At 42.5% G+C, this 15,754-nt stretch overlaps 1 protein-coding gene across 1 annotated transcript in view; it reads right to left on the minus strand.

Moving 5' to 3' along the window:
* Positions 1-338: 338 nt before the first annotated feature.
* The window catches only part of PDIA4 (protein disulfide isomerase family A member 4), a 17,247-nt gene continuing 1,831 nt past the window's right edge, over positions 339-15,754 (minus strand). Inside the window, exons 3-11 of the mRNA XM_005424170.2 lie at positions 13,234-13,411; positions 11,432-11,637; positions 10,666-10,804; positions 9,962-10,167; positions 9,129-9,287; positions 8,077-8,228; positions 7,540-7,696; positions 7,212-7,445; positions 339-6,773 (exon numbers count right to left, since the gene is read on the minus strand). Coding sequence (XP_005424227.1) covers positions 6,358-6,773; positions 7,212-7,445; positions 7,540-7,696; positions 8,077-8,228; positions 9,129-9,287; positions 9,962-10,167; positions 10,666-10,804; positions 11,432-11,637; positions 13,234-13,411 — 1,847 coding nt within the window. The 3' untranslated portion in view covers positions 339-6,357. The remainder of the gene's footprint in view (positions 6,774-7,211; positions 7,446-7,539; positions 7,697-8,076; positions 8,229-9,128; positions 9,288-9,961; positions 10,168-10,665; positions 10,805-11,431; positions 11,638-13,233; positions 13,412-15,754) is intronic.

Consider the following 15,754-nt stretch of genomic DNA (forward strand, 5'->3'; position numbering starts at 1 on the left):
TATCCACAGTTCCTCTTCAGGCTGAAGTGTTCAAGTACTGGATGTCTTGGGACACTGAAGTTTGACCATTCCTACAATTTTCAACAAAACAAGCTGCATTGTTAGGATAATAACTCCAAACAAACACTGATTTTATCCTAACACTGAAACTGTTACCACAGCACTGTGATCAAAGGAGGACTTTTTGATCCTTAACAGATCTTTTGGACATTTTCTTGCATGAGCAAGCACCACCCTTACACCCACTGCTGTGTAGCTATGGCAAACAGCACGCTTCAAGGAGATCATTAACAATTATGGTGCACTTCGGAAGCAAAAGAATGAAAAAAAACCAAACCCACTGTGACCCTTTTTTATTTAAAATGTGATTTTTCTATTGAAAGAATGGCTGGTTTGTCCAAATTGAACATTAAGGGTGATCTCTGAGGAAAACAAAGAGGCAGGCAGAGTATAGTAAGGCCACTGACATTTCCATGGACTCACTAGCACACCAGTAAACAGTTCTCTCAATTTGCATCTGCTGAGGTCAGGTGCTCTAGTACTGTTCCTTCAGGCTCAGGGAAAGGAGCTTAAATGAAGCTCAACCCTCTTGTCATTAGGCCCTCGGTGACAATCTGCTGGCTGGGAAAAGCTACAGCTCAGTTAAACTAGTGGGGTTTTACTTGCTATATGTTAGTAGGTATCTTGAGACTGAAAAAGACCAAAACCAACTCAAAATCACAAAAGAAGTGCCAACCCCCACATGAAAATACATCACTAAAGTCCACTGTCCAAAGGCATCAGCAAAAGTTACATATGAAATATTTCACATGGCAAAATGAATGCAAACTGAATGCAAACTCCCTTACTCAAAGCAGCAGTACCATTTCTAGTGGATTCTGTGGTTCAGAAATGAGTGTTAGTGCAGCAGGAGCACTCAGCAGAGCCATGGAACCTAGTTTGTGTTGCATACTTTGTTTGGGACAGGCCCATAGGTTAAATGCAAGTTATTAGGCTGAATATGGAAAGCAAACAGCAGAGAACTTGTGGTCTGATGAGTAAACCAACAAGATTAGCTGAGTAAATGGCCCTGTCTAGCATCAATTTCTCTAACTTCAGGGAAAATTTATAAATTACCTTTTCCTCCTCCCCTGAGATCACCTTCTGCTGTGTTTTTTTTTTTACTTTTTTATCATTCTGAGCAGCATTTTACGAAGCTGTATTGCAGAACAATTCTCTCCTATTGTAAGACAAAAGACACCAGATTTCAGGAAGGGCACTATAACTTAGACAAAGGCAAGTAGAAAGGTATTCATGCAGGCCAGGCTGTCAAGTGTCAGCTTTCACTATGAAGAAACAACTGGCTGTTCAAAACCCCAGCCTGTGGAAATCCTTCAGAAGATTGGGTTACTGACTGCGATAAGGGTTTTATTTGCATGGCTGGATTAATATAGCTTATCTCCTTTATGTTTCTGTTAACCAAGTCACACACAGCTTGAGATGTGAATAGCATTTCTGAAACTGAAACTCCCACCTTTCTAATGTAAGGATTTGGAGCAGTTCACAGATCAGATCCCTTTCTCTCTGAATGCAAAGATGAAACTGGAGACTGGTCATGTCTCTCCAGACCCAAGCCACCTCATCTAGCCTCTACAAAGACATGATCATTTATTTTTCATGGTACATATAGAGCTTGTCCAGATTACAGCACAATGGCTTCACATAAAACCAGCTGCTCCTGACACAGAAAATCCAGCACTAACATTAACATGGCATCAGTCTGTGGCCTGAGAGCAGGCAAAGCTCTGTCTAAAGGAACTGGCTTCAAATGCAGAGCAACCTCCAAGGGTGTTGAACAAAAACAATTGATTTGTGAGTAGGATTCTGGGCAGATATGAAGACAGGTTGTGCATGGTAATAAAACATTTCTTCTGCACATGGTTGCATGGCTTCACACAACCTACTGTGGCTCCAGGCAGGAAAAGAAGGGAAGCCCTTTGTAGTCAGCAACTGAAGAGCCCTCCTCTGGCACACGCACTGCAGTGACATGCAGTGATTCCTGTGACTCTTCAAGCTGTGCTGAAGTCTTAGAAACGCCTGGCAACTGATCCAAGATGCTACTGCACTGAATTTTGCTAGGCTTGCTCATAGATCCCTGATCTGCACTGACACAGGGAGTTCTGCAACTCAAGCACAGCAAACCAAAGCCAAATTGCACAACAAATACAAGGGTTTATACCAGTTTGACTAAGCAGATTACACAGTTTGCACAGGGCTTGACTTACTCACTACCCACATCAAGGTCTGAGCACACAGACTGCAACACTCAGCCCTCTGACCAGTGTCCATTACCAATGAGGCTGTCAGCAAAAGGCCTTTTGGAGCACAGAGTTTGCGCAGGCTTCTCTTGCCTACCAAAAAAGAAAGGACAGCAGTCTGATCACTACAGTAAATGCTACTTTCTGAGAAGCCTTTAACCTGTATCATTTATTCATGTTCTACTTTCCAGAAGGCTGTTTCCTCAGCACAAGAGGGCAGAGAAATCTTTGTGGCACCAGCTCTGCAGTGCCTTTCTTGCTTGCCACCAGCCAAATCGTGGGCCATATCCAGGAACTACCATAATTAGCAGTTTGGACATACAAAATTGCTGAGAGTAGAAACCAGGTAACAACCTTGACTGCAAACCCTCTGCTGTTAACAAATTTCTTTCAGTACTAAAAAAACCATACTTAATGCAGTATCAAGATGCCAGGCCAGAATTTACTGTCACGGACACAGTACAGAAAAACTCATTCCTCAAGGAGCACCAGCTGTGCTACAGTTGCTGCCTACCTTAGTTCTTAAGCCTTCAGGGAAAGGACCTGACCCTGGACAAGTCCCAAGTCTGACTACTTTAAGATGTACTACAGTTTACAGAAATAAGTTTGTTTCCAAGAGGATGCATGTGTGGGAAATACACTAGGTCAGGCTCCATGGACTTTTAATATTACACAAATCAATCTGTGCTGAAGCATAAACTGCAGGATCTCTTCCAACTGGAACTATAATCAGAAATTATGTCATAGGCTCAGGCAGCTGTGGCAAAGAGCAAGTGAAGAGAGCTGCCTTATTCTCTTGCACTGCACTTTTTTATTTTTCTTCTGTAAGAAGGGAACACCAAAGCTACACAGCACAGCACAAATCAGCAGCATTTAGGTAACTCTTTAATAAAATAATTTAGGATGTTTAGGAAAGCATCCTAATGCCTCAGGAGGCAAAAAGCAGGGTTGCATAATGCATTTAACAAATTCCAAAAGATGGTATGACCTGGTGTCCTTAGAATGCATCAATCACATTAATATCACTTTCTGTACAGAGATGACAGACCTCATGGTGTATCCATCCCAGTGAGTTTCACAGAGTTCAGGTGATGTTGACAGTGCACACAGCAGAGGGTAGTATACTTGAACTAAGGAAAGCAATTTGCTTTCCACTGCAACTCTGCCCAAAGCTTAGAGGCAACAGTATCCTCATCTTGCTGGGGAGTTATAAATGCATTTATTATGACATGCAGACGCCAAGGTGAGTGTGAGTGGCACAGCAAGGACTCGCAGGAAATGTGGCCAGGTGACACCAGTGAAAGGATGGAACAAATCCTCATCCCCTCTACTGCTCATAATCTAAATCCATAACCTGATAGGGGTAACACTGCCTGCTCTTGCAGCTCACTGTTATCAGGAAACTGTAAGCAGTACTTGTTACTGTATTCCTATTCAGCTCTGACTTAAGCACTACTGCTCCTGAACAAGAGTCAGGGTTTCAGCACCATACTGAAGGAACTGTTTGTGTACCAGGCTGCCTGTGGAGGCAAGGAAGAGAGAGAGAGGTGGCAGGAGCACTGAGCAAGCACATCTAGGACACTCCTCTGGACCTTGTGTCCTCTATTGCCAGAGGGGCTCCCTGGAGGCTGCAGAGGTTTCACCCCAGAAAGGGATTGGCTCCTGTGGGAGGAAGCAGTTTAAAGGAACAGTACAGCATTGGCAATGACAATGTTAATAATTTAGCACTTGTCAGAAGGGAGGTGAGAAATGCTCACGCTCAACTATAACCCTTACTGTCCTAGAAGAATGGTGCCTCAGCCATGACTGAAGTCCTTCACCACCAATAAGGGACTCTTCACCCCTTCTTCTACAAGTTCCATATTTATCCATATTCCCCTGTTAGTTAGACAGCAGCTGTTTTGAAATAAAACCATTTAAGTCTGCAATCAACTAACAAGGAGCATTTTAGTTCCCCACAGCATGGTGTGAGGTATTTGCTTAGGCATAGAACCTGAACTGTTTTAAGAACTGATTTAAAAAGCCTGTGCCTAGCTCTTTGAAGAACTGAATTAATAACACTGGCAGATAGGACTGAACTTGTTACTTCACTTGTATGTATATTTTCTAAAGCTGAAAAAAAATCACCTCTGGTGTTCAGCTAAGTCTCATCTCACTCCTGTTGCCTGCACAATACATTTAGAATAGATTACAGCTTTTGAAAGCTCTGCAGAAGAGCTGCAAAGAGAAATGACAGTAGATGGGAAGATAATGCACCTTATCTGGTAAGAGTCTTATACATGAAATACTGTCTAAGCTTAACAGCCATCTGTCCACTTAAGGACAGTAGAAAGAAAAAGCCCTCTAATGTGAAAAGAGGGGATGGACAATGCCAGGGCCCGAGGTAAATGATGACACTGCTTCAACACTTACTTGCTTAGCATTTCCCAGCTTTTGCTGATAAAGAGTAGGAGCTGAATAGCATTCAGGCACATCCCAGCACTCCCAAGAGATTTGATACTGTCCCTCTCACTCATAATCTGCTGGTGAGCTTTGTTCACTATCTTTGGCTAAACCATTAATTAAGGGAAAGCCTTCCTGCAGTCCCATACACCTTCGCAAGAATAATTTGATAGTTATGCTTTGCTGTGTGGGTTGTTAACAGTGGGGGACAGTCCCCCCCTTAAGGCAGAAGGGAAGGACACCCCTTCAATAGGGATGCCAAGTGCAGTAGGAAAGTATAAGGACTATGTACCCCCTTGCAGTCCCTTTGGGTCCCCAGACTCTACCTGAACAGCCACCTCCTGGACATGGGTTTATCCTTGCTACACAGAAGAGTGCATCTCCCCAGAAGGAAAAAAAAAGATTGGGTAGTGGTTTTAGATTTACACACCCTCCAAAAATCTAAAAACGAATGCAACAAGCAATTACTCAAGGAAGACTGGTCATATTTTGCAAGACACAAAACAGTGCTGCTAGGAGAAGAACTACCTGTAAAACAAAATGTGAATCAAAACTGCCTCAGGGACACTCAAGTTGCACACACCGCAGCCTCACAGCTCTGAGAAGAGGCAGACAGCACTTCTAGAGAGCATAGGTCTGCAACCTCAACATGGCCCATAAATTTACTGACATATCTAAACTGGGCCATTCAAGATAAAAGCCCACTTTTAAATGCATATACTCCCAAGGGCAGCACAGAGAGGATGTGATTATTCTTTGTACCTGCAATACCTGCTACAGGAATAAAGGCTGTTAGAAGGTCTCAGTCTGCTTGCCCAAAGAATAACTATCAAACTTTCCTCTCTGCAAAAGGAAAGGAGACAGTAACACATAGATCTGACACCAGAATCCCAGCATTTCCACCCACTAGATGCTCTTTTTGTGCCATACTCCAATTACTCCAAAACACATTCAGGAAGACTGAGATGTAAATAGATCAATAAGGACTAGTAAAGAGAGGTACATTAGAAAAACTTACTATTTTAGCATCACCCTCTCTAAAGAGAGGCACAAAGCTAAAACAGGTCTAGAGCATATTTCGTTAGCAAGTCCCTGTGTCTTATCTCAGTAGGACCAAATAATTCATGCACACTTTAGAAAACCTCCATTCTTATCCTCAGCTATGAATACAGTGATAGAGTCACATGAGTAGGTACAAAGAAACATAACAGAAAGACTACCTGAAAAGACTGCTCTCCCCAGTAACCATAACAACAAATAAGAGAAATCTGTTTGTCTGAGGGATCTGCTTCTCTCTTTTTGGTAGTATGCTTTAACTTAAAAACAGCTGCATTGGAGTCAAAGAACAAAGCTTGAGATAGTCACAAAAAATAAAGGATGTATTTTTCTCCAAAGATCAAAACCGTAACTAACATAAGACATTCATATTAGAGTATTAAGTTCAGTGTCCAGAAAAAAACTCATCTGCCATATAAAAAAAAAAAAGATACTGAAATTGCTTTACTGCTCAAGAATCTCTTTGCTCAAAACTGCTTAATTCTTCTGTCATCAAGTTTTGTCAGTAACTTGATTTTAACTACATTGTACAAACAACTTTTCTTCTCCACCCTCATCTTATCTAAAGCTCTTCTTTTGTTCTGGAGAGTTTTGTTGCATGCTCCTCTATAAATTTGCTCAAATGCTCTAAATCTCTGTCCCCGCCTTCAAATTTAATCGGGTTGTTCTTCTTGTCCTTTGGAGCAAAGTAGATGGTGGGGAATCCCTCCACTTTGTAGTGGTCATTTGTCACGTCGTTGGCAGTAGCATCCATCTTGGCTATAATCAGATTTTTCTCATTCTTGTATTTTTTGCCTAGCTCATTATACACTGGTTCTAGTTTCTTGCAGTGTCCACACCATGGGGCATAGAACTCTATGAGAACATCATTCTTTGGATCCATCACTATGGTATCAAAAGTTTTACCCACTACCACTTTCACAGGCCCTTTGTTATTTTTTGGCACTGGCTGGGACTTCACAATTGGCTTCAGTTTTCCTAGAAGGAAGCAAAACACACACAACACTGTTAGAATGTGGTAAGAGCAGCCCTTACAATCTCCCCTAAGAAAGGGCAGAAGTACATCCTCCTGCCAGGGAAAATTCACTGCACCAGCAAATGAACTTCCCTCAGGATGAAACACAGGCTACTTAAATGGTGACCTTTTGGCCCAATAACCTCATGAAATACAGGCAACAGGTTTTTTTTCAAATTCCCCCTAGAACGCTTCTCTTTTTATGGCTGTCCACCCACAAAGTAATAACACATGATTTAATATAGTAGTCCCAAAATATGAATGACCAGCTCACACTTTAAAGCCACAGGAACATTTTAGGCTTGTAAAACAGACTCTGTTTACTGGAGCCATTGCCTCAGGAAACAACTCTTGGAAGCATAAACAAAATAGCTTAGAGAACCTTGTTTTAGAAACTGTACCTTTTTTGAATGCCACCACAAACTGCCTGAGTACATCAGAGTCAAACTCTTCTGGCTCCATGGCGTACTTCTTGCCACCTTCATCCAGAATGGCAGCGTTGACATCCTCTCCACTCTCAAGCAGGCCCAAATCCTTTATTTCAGAAGAATAATCTTCCTCATCAGAAACAGCAAACACATATTCTGGGAAATCTTTAGCCACTTCCAGGACTTTGCTTCTCCAGTACTGAGTAGCTGAAAAACCAGAACAGGACAGAAATGGTAATTTCTAGTTATTTTGTGCCTGCTTCCTCTCAAAGTGAAGGAAGGGTAATTGTAGCAAACCCACCAACACGGTAGTCGAAACTGAAGTCCACAGAGTAGTAGACAACCACCAGAGGACGCTTGGAGTATCTCTTGGCATCGTTGGAAGGCTTGCGATGACCAACCAGAGGCAAAGCATGTTTTAGCACATGCTCTTTAATCTCAGATCCATCTGTAGAGTCCTGTAAAGAAATAGTGACAAAAGTTCAAGCAAACAGATTTAAGCAGCATTTCTGCTACACACTACTAAAAAACCAATATTGGGACACACATGAATGTGAAAGAGGGAAGGATGTGCTACAGAAACAAGGCTGCCACCACATTTTCTTCAAACTTTTGAGCACTGAATATTGTATGGACAAATTATTATTTGAAAACATAACATCTGGACTAATTTCCTAAAGTCCTCTTGAAAAAGAAATACAGTTTCAGTGGACAAACAGGATGACTCAAATATCTAGTAGGAGTACTTCCAACAGGAAGATGCCAACTGATTGTAATTCAGAGAAAGAGAACCTTCAGTCCCACACACAAACATTTTAGCTCTGGACCATCTACTCACTTTAAGATTCAGAACGTGCATCTTGGACTCGTGCTTCGACTGAAATTTTTCTGGCTGCATGACAACCAGTTTTCCTGGAGAAACTTTCAATAGTTTTGCAATCTCGTTGCTGAAGGTGTGATGGAACTTATAATCTTCTCTCAAACCATTAGCTGAAAAATTAAGGTTAAGGTGAAGGAAAAGTCATTAGAAAGTGAACTGACAGACTGTGACTGAGATAACTACAAGGAAATGGTCTTCCTGTTCTCTAAGTGACATAGAACAACCCAGTCTTAGACAACAGGTCTCATCCAGGGGTGAGAAGCATGTGAACATACATACAATTCCAGCAGCACTATCTGAATGCTGTTCAACAACCCATCCACTTGGTGAGTTATTCTACACACTCAAACACCTTGAACAGCTTCCAAAACATATAACAGCAAAACAGTTATCCTTTTGTCAATCTCTTACCTCTTGGCCTCCCCCCAAATAGGTCAGCTAGCCAAACTATTTGCTTTGGGACAGCCTGGGAAACAGTTCTCTGTCTTCCCATGCTGAGGCAAACAAATGAGCTCCTAATCCAGCTATGACAGCAGCCCCAGAATCAGACATAGATAGGTTGCCAGGAATGGTCTAACTAAACTGACCCAGAAGTGGATGATGATCCTTGCTTCAGGCCTCTCATCCAAAATGAGTTTGGTGACAACTGACTCTGGGCTGCCAGATATGAAACCAGAGTAACAGACAGCAAACATATCCAGGCTTTAAGCCAAGAAATTGTGGTTTGTTCCTCAGGAAAGAATTTTTCCCTCCTCTCTAGTCTACATGTTTTTAGTGACACAATGACCAAGCAGAGGTATATTCTGTGACCTGCTGACACCTTAGTTACAAAATCTGGAGTGAGCGTATTTTTTGAGTGCAAGTAGCAGATCACCCTTCCTCCTCCTACTTCTCCTCTCCAACCCTCCCTACTGAACTAGAGCAGAAATAAATGATCTCTCCATGCCCAAAGTCCAAAGCAGAATCCCAACAAAACATATATTCCATTAATATTTTAAAACATTCTTTACCTGCTTCCTGATACAGCTGATAGGTTTTGTCATTCTCTCCACTAAAGACACCAATGATGATGACATCATCCCCATCCTTCAGAAATTCTTGTACTTGCTTGGTAGCCTGAATCTGTTTGGATGGAGGACCAGCCTGTTCAATCATGTAGTCGACAATACCTGTGAGAGAAACGTGCCCCCGAAAAGTTGCTTAGAACATTTATTGAATGGAAAGATTTGGGCATTCCATCTAAAACATTTAATGTCACACTTCCCATGAACACCTTTCCTCCTGTGCAGCCCTCCCACAATAACCTGAAGACCAAATCAGCAAGACTTCAGCCCACGTTTTTAAAGCTGCAGTTCTGAATATTCCCTTTCAGGTTGGTTTCAGAAGAGGTGACCAAGCACACAATCCATGAATATCAGTTGATCTTGCAAGCAATGCTCCTTTCTGAAAGTCCAGACACTTCACTGTCTCCTGAATCTATTATAAGCCAAGGTGCTACTTAAATAGTCTAAAGTCTAATTAAAACTTAATATTGAGTATTTTTGCCAGCCCTCAAGGTGCATTCCAGTATAATTAAAACCTGCCCATTTACCCATACTGCCACTGCTTCATCAAGTGTATTTAACTTACTCGATATTGAAAGGAGCTGACACTACCACCAAAAGATGTTATGAAGACTAGAGACAAATTTAAATATCCTGTGTAGGTATGAGAGCAGAATCTTTCTGTTTTCCCCAGCTACTGCTACTATGACATTAACAAGTCTGCGAGTCCAACAGATAGGTCAAAATATTTTTCAGAGCACAAGAAAAAGCAGTTTTTCTTGTAAGTAAAGTTGGAGTACCGTATTTTTCCCGTGGACCACTGTAGTCGTAAGGCTTGCCCTTGCGGAATATTTTGAGGGTTGGGTAGCCAGTGACATCAAACTTCTTTGCAAGCTCCGTTTCAGCCGTGGCATCGACTTTAGCCAGGGGGATGGGAGGCGTGCGCTTGCTGAGCTCCTGGGCAGCCTTCTCGTACTCTGGAGCAAGCCTCTTGCAGTGGCCACACCTAGAGAGGGAGAGCAGAGGGCACTTCTTACAAGCCACTAAGCCTGCCAGGTACCTCCTACCCCTGGAGTGGAAGAGTTAAGTCTTCAGCATGCAGAAATGGGATCACTGCATCTACAGAGGACACTTCAGCCATGGAAGATGTGTCTCTGCAACCTGAAGCTGGCCTCTGTGCCTGGCCTCACATTACTATAGGTAGCTTCATTTTTAAGCTAAGGACCAATTCCTTTTGGTTTTCAGTATCTCAGTGTGTTCCCAAATCAGTAAATATTGTGAACCTCCAGTGAAGATCTGGACACCACCCCTTGCTGAGACACAGATCCAGTCTAGTCCGCTAGGGATGTGCAACGTAATCCCAGGTGCAGATTAGAACTGAGGTACACCAGAGCTTTGCATGAGGCAAAGGTGTGTAACGAGGCATAGCAATGGAAGACAGGCCCACCACGTGTGTTCAGGCCATCTGTCCTAGACAAATACAGGTGGCTGCCTTCTTGCTTACCATGGAGCATAGAACTCCACCAGGATTATGTCAGCATCATTCACAACTTCGTCAAAATTATCCTGGGTCAATACCAGAGTAGCTTCAGGTGGAGGGGTCCAGTTGGGGTCAGAAACCTCCTTGACTTTGGCCACAATAGCTGAAACACAGTTTAGTAACCCAATTAGCAAGCATGCATTTTATCATACCAGTAGCATGCCAAATGCAAGAATTTGAAATCAGAGGGTAAGCACAGTGCTGGACCAATGCTTACACATCAAGCTTACATGAGAACACTCTCTCAATCAAGCTGTTTTATACCTTATTTCCTTGCTGGCATTACCAGAAGGTCTTCTCTTCACCCCATAGAGTGTCTTATGCAGAGCACAGATCTGTACTTTGAAGCACTGAATTCCACCTCAGACAGAAAAGGTAGGTTTTCCCCCTCTGACTAGAGCTGGACATATTAATTAAGCAAAATACAGCCAATATATATATATCAAATGTTTTTTGGCTGATCCTTCAGCAAACATGAGACTGTCTCCTCTTCTAGTCAAGTCATATTTCTAGAAACCTTCTGTCAGTAACAGCACTACCCACTACCTGCAAAATTGTCCTCTAGCATGCAGCCTGTTGAGAAAACAGGGAAAATTTCAGCATTCATAATATTACTTGTTTTAAGATAAATAACTTGAGATCAGGGCCCTTCAAAACAGCCACATATTAAGAAATAAGATCATAGGCTACTTTGTTTTGTTACAGGGAACTGCAAGGGACAGGTGCTTACCATCTTCTGTCCGAGACCCATCGTAGTCAACAGCTTGGCCTTTTTTCAGGATTTTGATGGTTGGGTAGCCACTGACATCGAAACGACTCGACAGTGAAGTGGCTGCAGTAGCATCTATTTTGGCTACTGGAATAGGAGGGTCATTTTCCTTCAGAGTTTTGGCTATCTTCTCATACTCAGGAGCAAACTGCTTGCAGTGCCCACACCTGTCAGAAGAAGACACAAGTAGGTATGCAAATGTACGACAGACACACAGAGGTGCTCTGCTGCTCTGCAATTCCAGGATGCCTTCTGACAGATGTCCACATCATCAGCACAGAAATGTTTGTCTTGCTACATGTTCAGATCGTGGAGAGATGGAGAGCAACTGTAGCTAATGTACTGCATGTCCATATCAAAACCTTGATTTTTCTTAATTTTCATTCAACGTGGAATGTATTGCCATATGCTTTATAAAACCACTGTAAAAAATTCAACAACTGCTTTTACAACAAAGTTGTACTATGCTCACTCCTTCCTTCTTCCCTTCCTCCTCAACTTCAGCTTCTCCCTAACCAAGGTTCATCTTCTCTCCCTAGCACCCTAAATTGAAGTAAAGAGAAAATGAACCAGCAGTCAAGTTGGCCAAATGAAATCTCCCACCCACCATGGTAACAAGCTAAAGATGAAACCAGGAAAATGTAGGAAAGCAGAAAGAAGTGCACGGCAGATAGCCTTTACTCCTTAGCATCTCAGCTGGAAGGAGGGGGAATAGAAAAATAGGAGAGCTGTTTAGTCATACATCCTTCTGCTCAGATAAACTGAACTTCATGTTTAGTTTTCATGCAGGCAAACTACAGTTTGTAGAATTAGTGCCTACAGCCAAGCAGGAAGGGGATTCTCTGTGACACGAATGGCACAAGTTAAAATGCAACTTCTCAAGCAAGATCATATTCCCCCTCTATTCAAAGGCTAGAGAAAGACCAATGAGTAAGTCATGTTTGTATCACTGAGCCACAAAGGAAAGGCTCTGGCTGCAACACTAACTCAGCAACTCTACTGAAAGTATCTTCTACCATGTTTTACTCCAGTAACCATCCCTAATGCTTTTGAACATAAGAATGCAAGAGAACACACATCCTGGCCTAAGTCCTTTGTCTTGGTTATATTCAGGTAAATCCATTGTAGCTCCCTGGAGCAGACCAGTGGTGCTGTACACCCTGGGATGCCAGCAGAACTGCCATCATTAGGCAGATGTATAAGGCAACACTTAAACTGATAATACAAACAAGCTGTGTCCCTAACCACTCCACACCCTTCCGGCAAGGACAGAAATGTGAATTTGGAAAGGAAAACCTTCTGGCAATTCCCCTGCTAGGGGAGCCTTGATTACTCCATCTAGGTGAGCAAGTACACACGTTCTCAGTGGTCCAGCACTGGCACAGGATGATAGCAGGCTGCAAGACCACACTGCATGACTTTTCTGGGCCTCACTGGGACCATTTCTGTTCCCTGACAGGCATAAACCAGGGAAAGAATCAGGCTTGTCCTCCCCTTGGCACAGGATCCCTCAGTATGACCCACATCTGTGGAACAGGAGCGGCTGTTGGTTATTGCATGGTACAGGGGCAGGAAAAAAAGGTTCTTCCCCACCACCAGAACCATCTCTTTTTCTGGACTAGAGCAGAGCCCTGGGCATCTCCTGCAGGCAAGTCACTCCTTTGTCACCTTTAAAATGGCAACCCAAAGTCACTTTTTAGGAGCTTGTCCTGGCAGAGCAGCCCTCTGACGCTGGACCCGTGGAGGTGCCACTGTGAACCCACCATGGTGCGTAGAACTCCAGCAGCACGGTGTCCTTGTCTGCAGTGAAGGTGTCAAAGTTGGCATCATTCAAGACTAACACACCATTTTCCTCTTTAACTACAGAATCGTCGTCATCTTCGTCATCTTCTTCATCGTCATCATCATCACCTTCATCGTCAGCTTCTTTTGTAATAGATTCTGGGAAGGTAAGAATATGACACAGATTAGATTGTGTCAAGTTTTACACTAATGTGACAGTACTAGATTGAAGATGGATTAGGTATCTCCTGTGGTTAAGAAAAGTACCCACATGAATTAGTTTCTGCTGCACATACAGTGACAGATATCTCAGTTTGCAAAGTGCCTGGACTCAGATGTTTGACCATTTCAATTTGGTCCACACCACACCAGCTAACAATATTAATATTTCAGTAAAGTATCAACAGGTATTTCACATTTCAGGGAGAAGTAACAAAACGGATACAAGAAGAATTAAAGCACACAAATCTATGCAACAGTTGCCACCAAGGTTTGATGGACATCTTGTTGAAATGTGGGCAGTGAGACATGTTTTTCTGGGCAAGAAGGGCACACAGATGATACCTGAACTTCAAACAGAACCCTTCATCATGCAACAGAGTAGCTGTCCTTTAAGTGTAGCCAACTTGAAGTCGGAAAAATTAGTGTCTTACGCCAAAAAGCAGGTGTTATCTGTTCCCAGTGCTCCCCTTGTATCCCTGCTCAGGAGACTGTAACACCACAATAGCTATGTGCTGCCTGCCTGAAGGTCTAATAAACAGACACACTTGCTATAAACCCAAAATTTACCATTTCACTACTATCAAGGAGGTTTGGAGGCAGCACTTCTAAATTGTGCTTCTTTCCTGACTGCTCCATCCACCTCTGCCACTCTTGCTTTCAGTTACAGAGATGTTCCAGGTCTGCTATTCATTGAGGAGTCTTTCCGCTCACAGGAGCACCAATCACTCTGCTCTGGATCAGCACCAGGCTGCAGTGAGTGTAAAATCAAGTAATTGACTGCAGGAGTCCCACAAAAACCCAATCATATGCACCTGGCAAATGATGCCAGGTACTCTTCTAAAAAAACAAAAACAAAAACAAACAAACAAAAAAAAACCCCCAGAAACAAAACAGAGTGAAAGCTTCTTCTTTCAAAGAACTTTTGGGGAGGCCTTTGAATTAAGACCAAAACCACTGGTCCAGAAGAGTCCTTTAAAAGAGAAAGCAATTTGTTAAATTACCAAAGCAAAATTAGCATGTGAAAGCTGAAGCCAGCATATTTCTACTGGTTCATTCTTTGTTGGCTTGGAATTTGAGATGGTTTTTTCAATATCTGACCTTTCACATGTTCCTTTAAACTTTTTAAAAAAACAAAAACTGCTATCTTTCAAGGAACCAGACCTTCCCGAAGGACTTTAAAAGAATTTCAGTTACAGAACAACTAATGAAAATATCTCGTCCCAAATGAAAACTGTAAAACAATGAAGTTAAGTCCCTTTCAACCAGTGGGAGTCCCAGGAATTGGATAAAAAAAAAATCAGAAAAAAGGGATTAGGGTTTCTTGTTTAAAATTATTTTCTATTTAAATGGCTTTTGACTAAGCTGAGAGGACCTACTGCAGCAGTTTTCTGAAAATATTCTGAATTCATCAGGAAGTTGAAAGTTAAGAATGATAAATATGTACTATCCAGATATGAAAAAGCTAACAAAACAAAACCCACTTTTGTCAGACCAACAGCAGACATTAGGAACAACCTCACCACGGATAAAATTATGCCAATAAATTGCAATAGCTACTTTTATTTTAAAAGAAAGTACACAAAAACAAGCCTTTATGTTCTCAGGAAACAGTACAGGCTCTTGGATAAAATATGTTGATTTTAATTAGAGGTCAAATTTATGTAGCACAAATATAGAAAATACTAAAGCTTCTGATGAAGGGAGAGACCACAGGAGATCATTTATCACACAACCCTAGTCAGCTGGATTAGGTTTCTTTAACAAGTGCTAGTGTTTCACCTGATCTTCGAGGCAGCTAAAAGCACTACTTGCAAGCAGACAATGCCTCCTGTGTGGCAGCTCTTGCTCACCTTTGAGTGAATCCATGCCTCACGTACCTGCAGGACTGCCCTGGTGGAATAGCTGGATTTCAGGGGGCTTCAGCAGGCAAAACCTGTGCCTTACACAGGTGCCCAGCAGTTCTGAGGGCTATGTTTCACCACAGGCTGTTCCTGGCTGGCCTGTGCCTGAATTCCCAGCCATTGCATTCCTGGCAAATTGCTTCAGATATGATTTTTCCTGACACATAGGAATGCGAGCAAAACCAGCTGGCCAGTTCTGCTCCTGCACCCCGAACCACCCACCGGGCTGTGACCCCTGCTCCTGCTCACTCCCCACCCCCAAGAGAGACAAAGACCTCAGCAGCCACAGTGGCACCTGGTTTTTAGAAAGAACAAGGTATTCCCGGCAAAAACATCCAGCACTAGTGGAAAATGTAACCATCAGATCCACCATCCGTCA

This window comes from Geospiza fortis, unplaced genomic scaffold (genome assembly GCF_000277835.1).
Source record: "Geospiza fortis unplaced genomic scaffold, GeoFor_1.0 scaffold120, whole genome shotgun sequence".
In the NCBI taxonomy this organism is placed as follows: Eukaryota; Metazoa; Chordata; class Aves; order Passeriformes; family Thraupidae; genus Geospiza; species Geospiza fortis.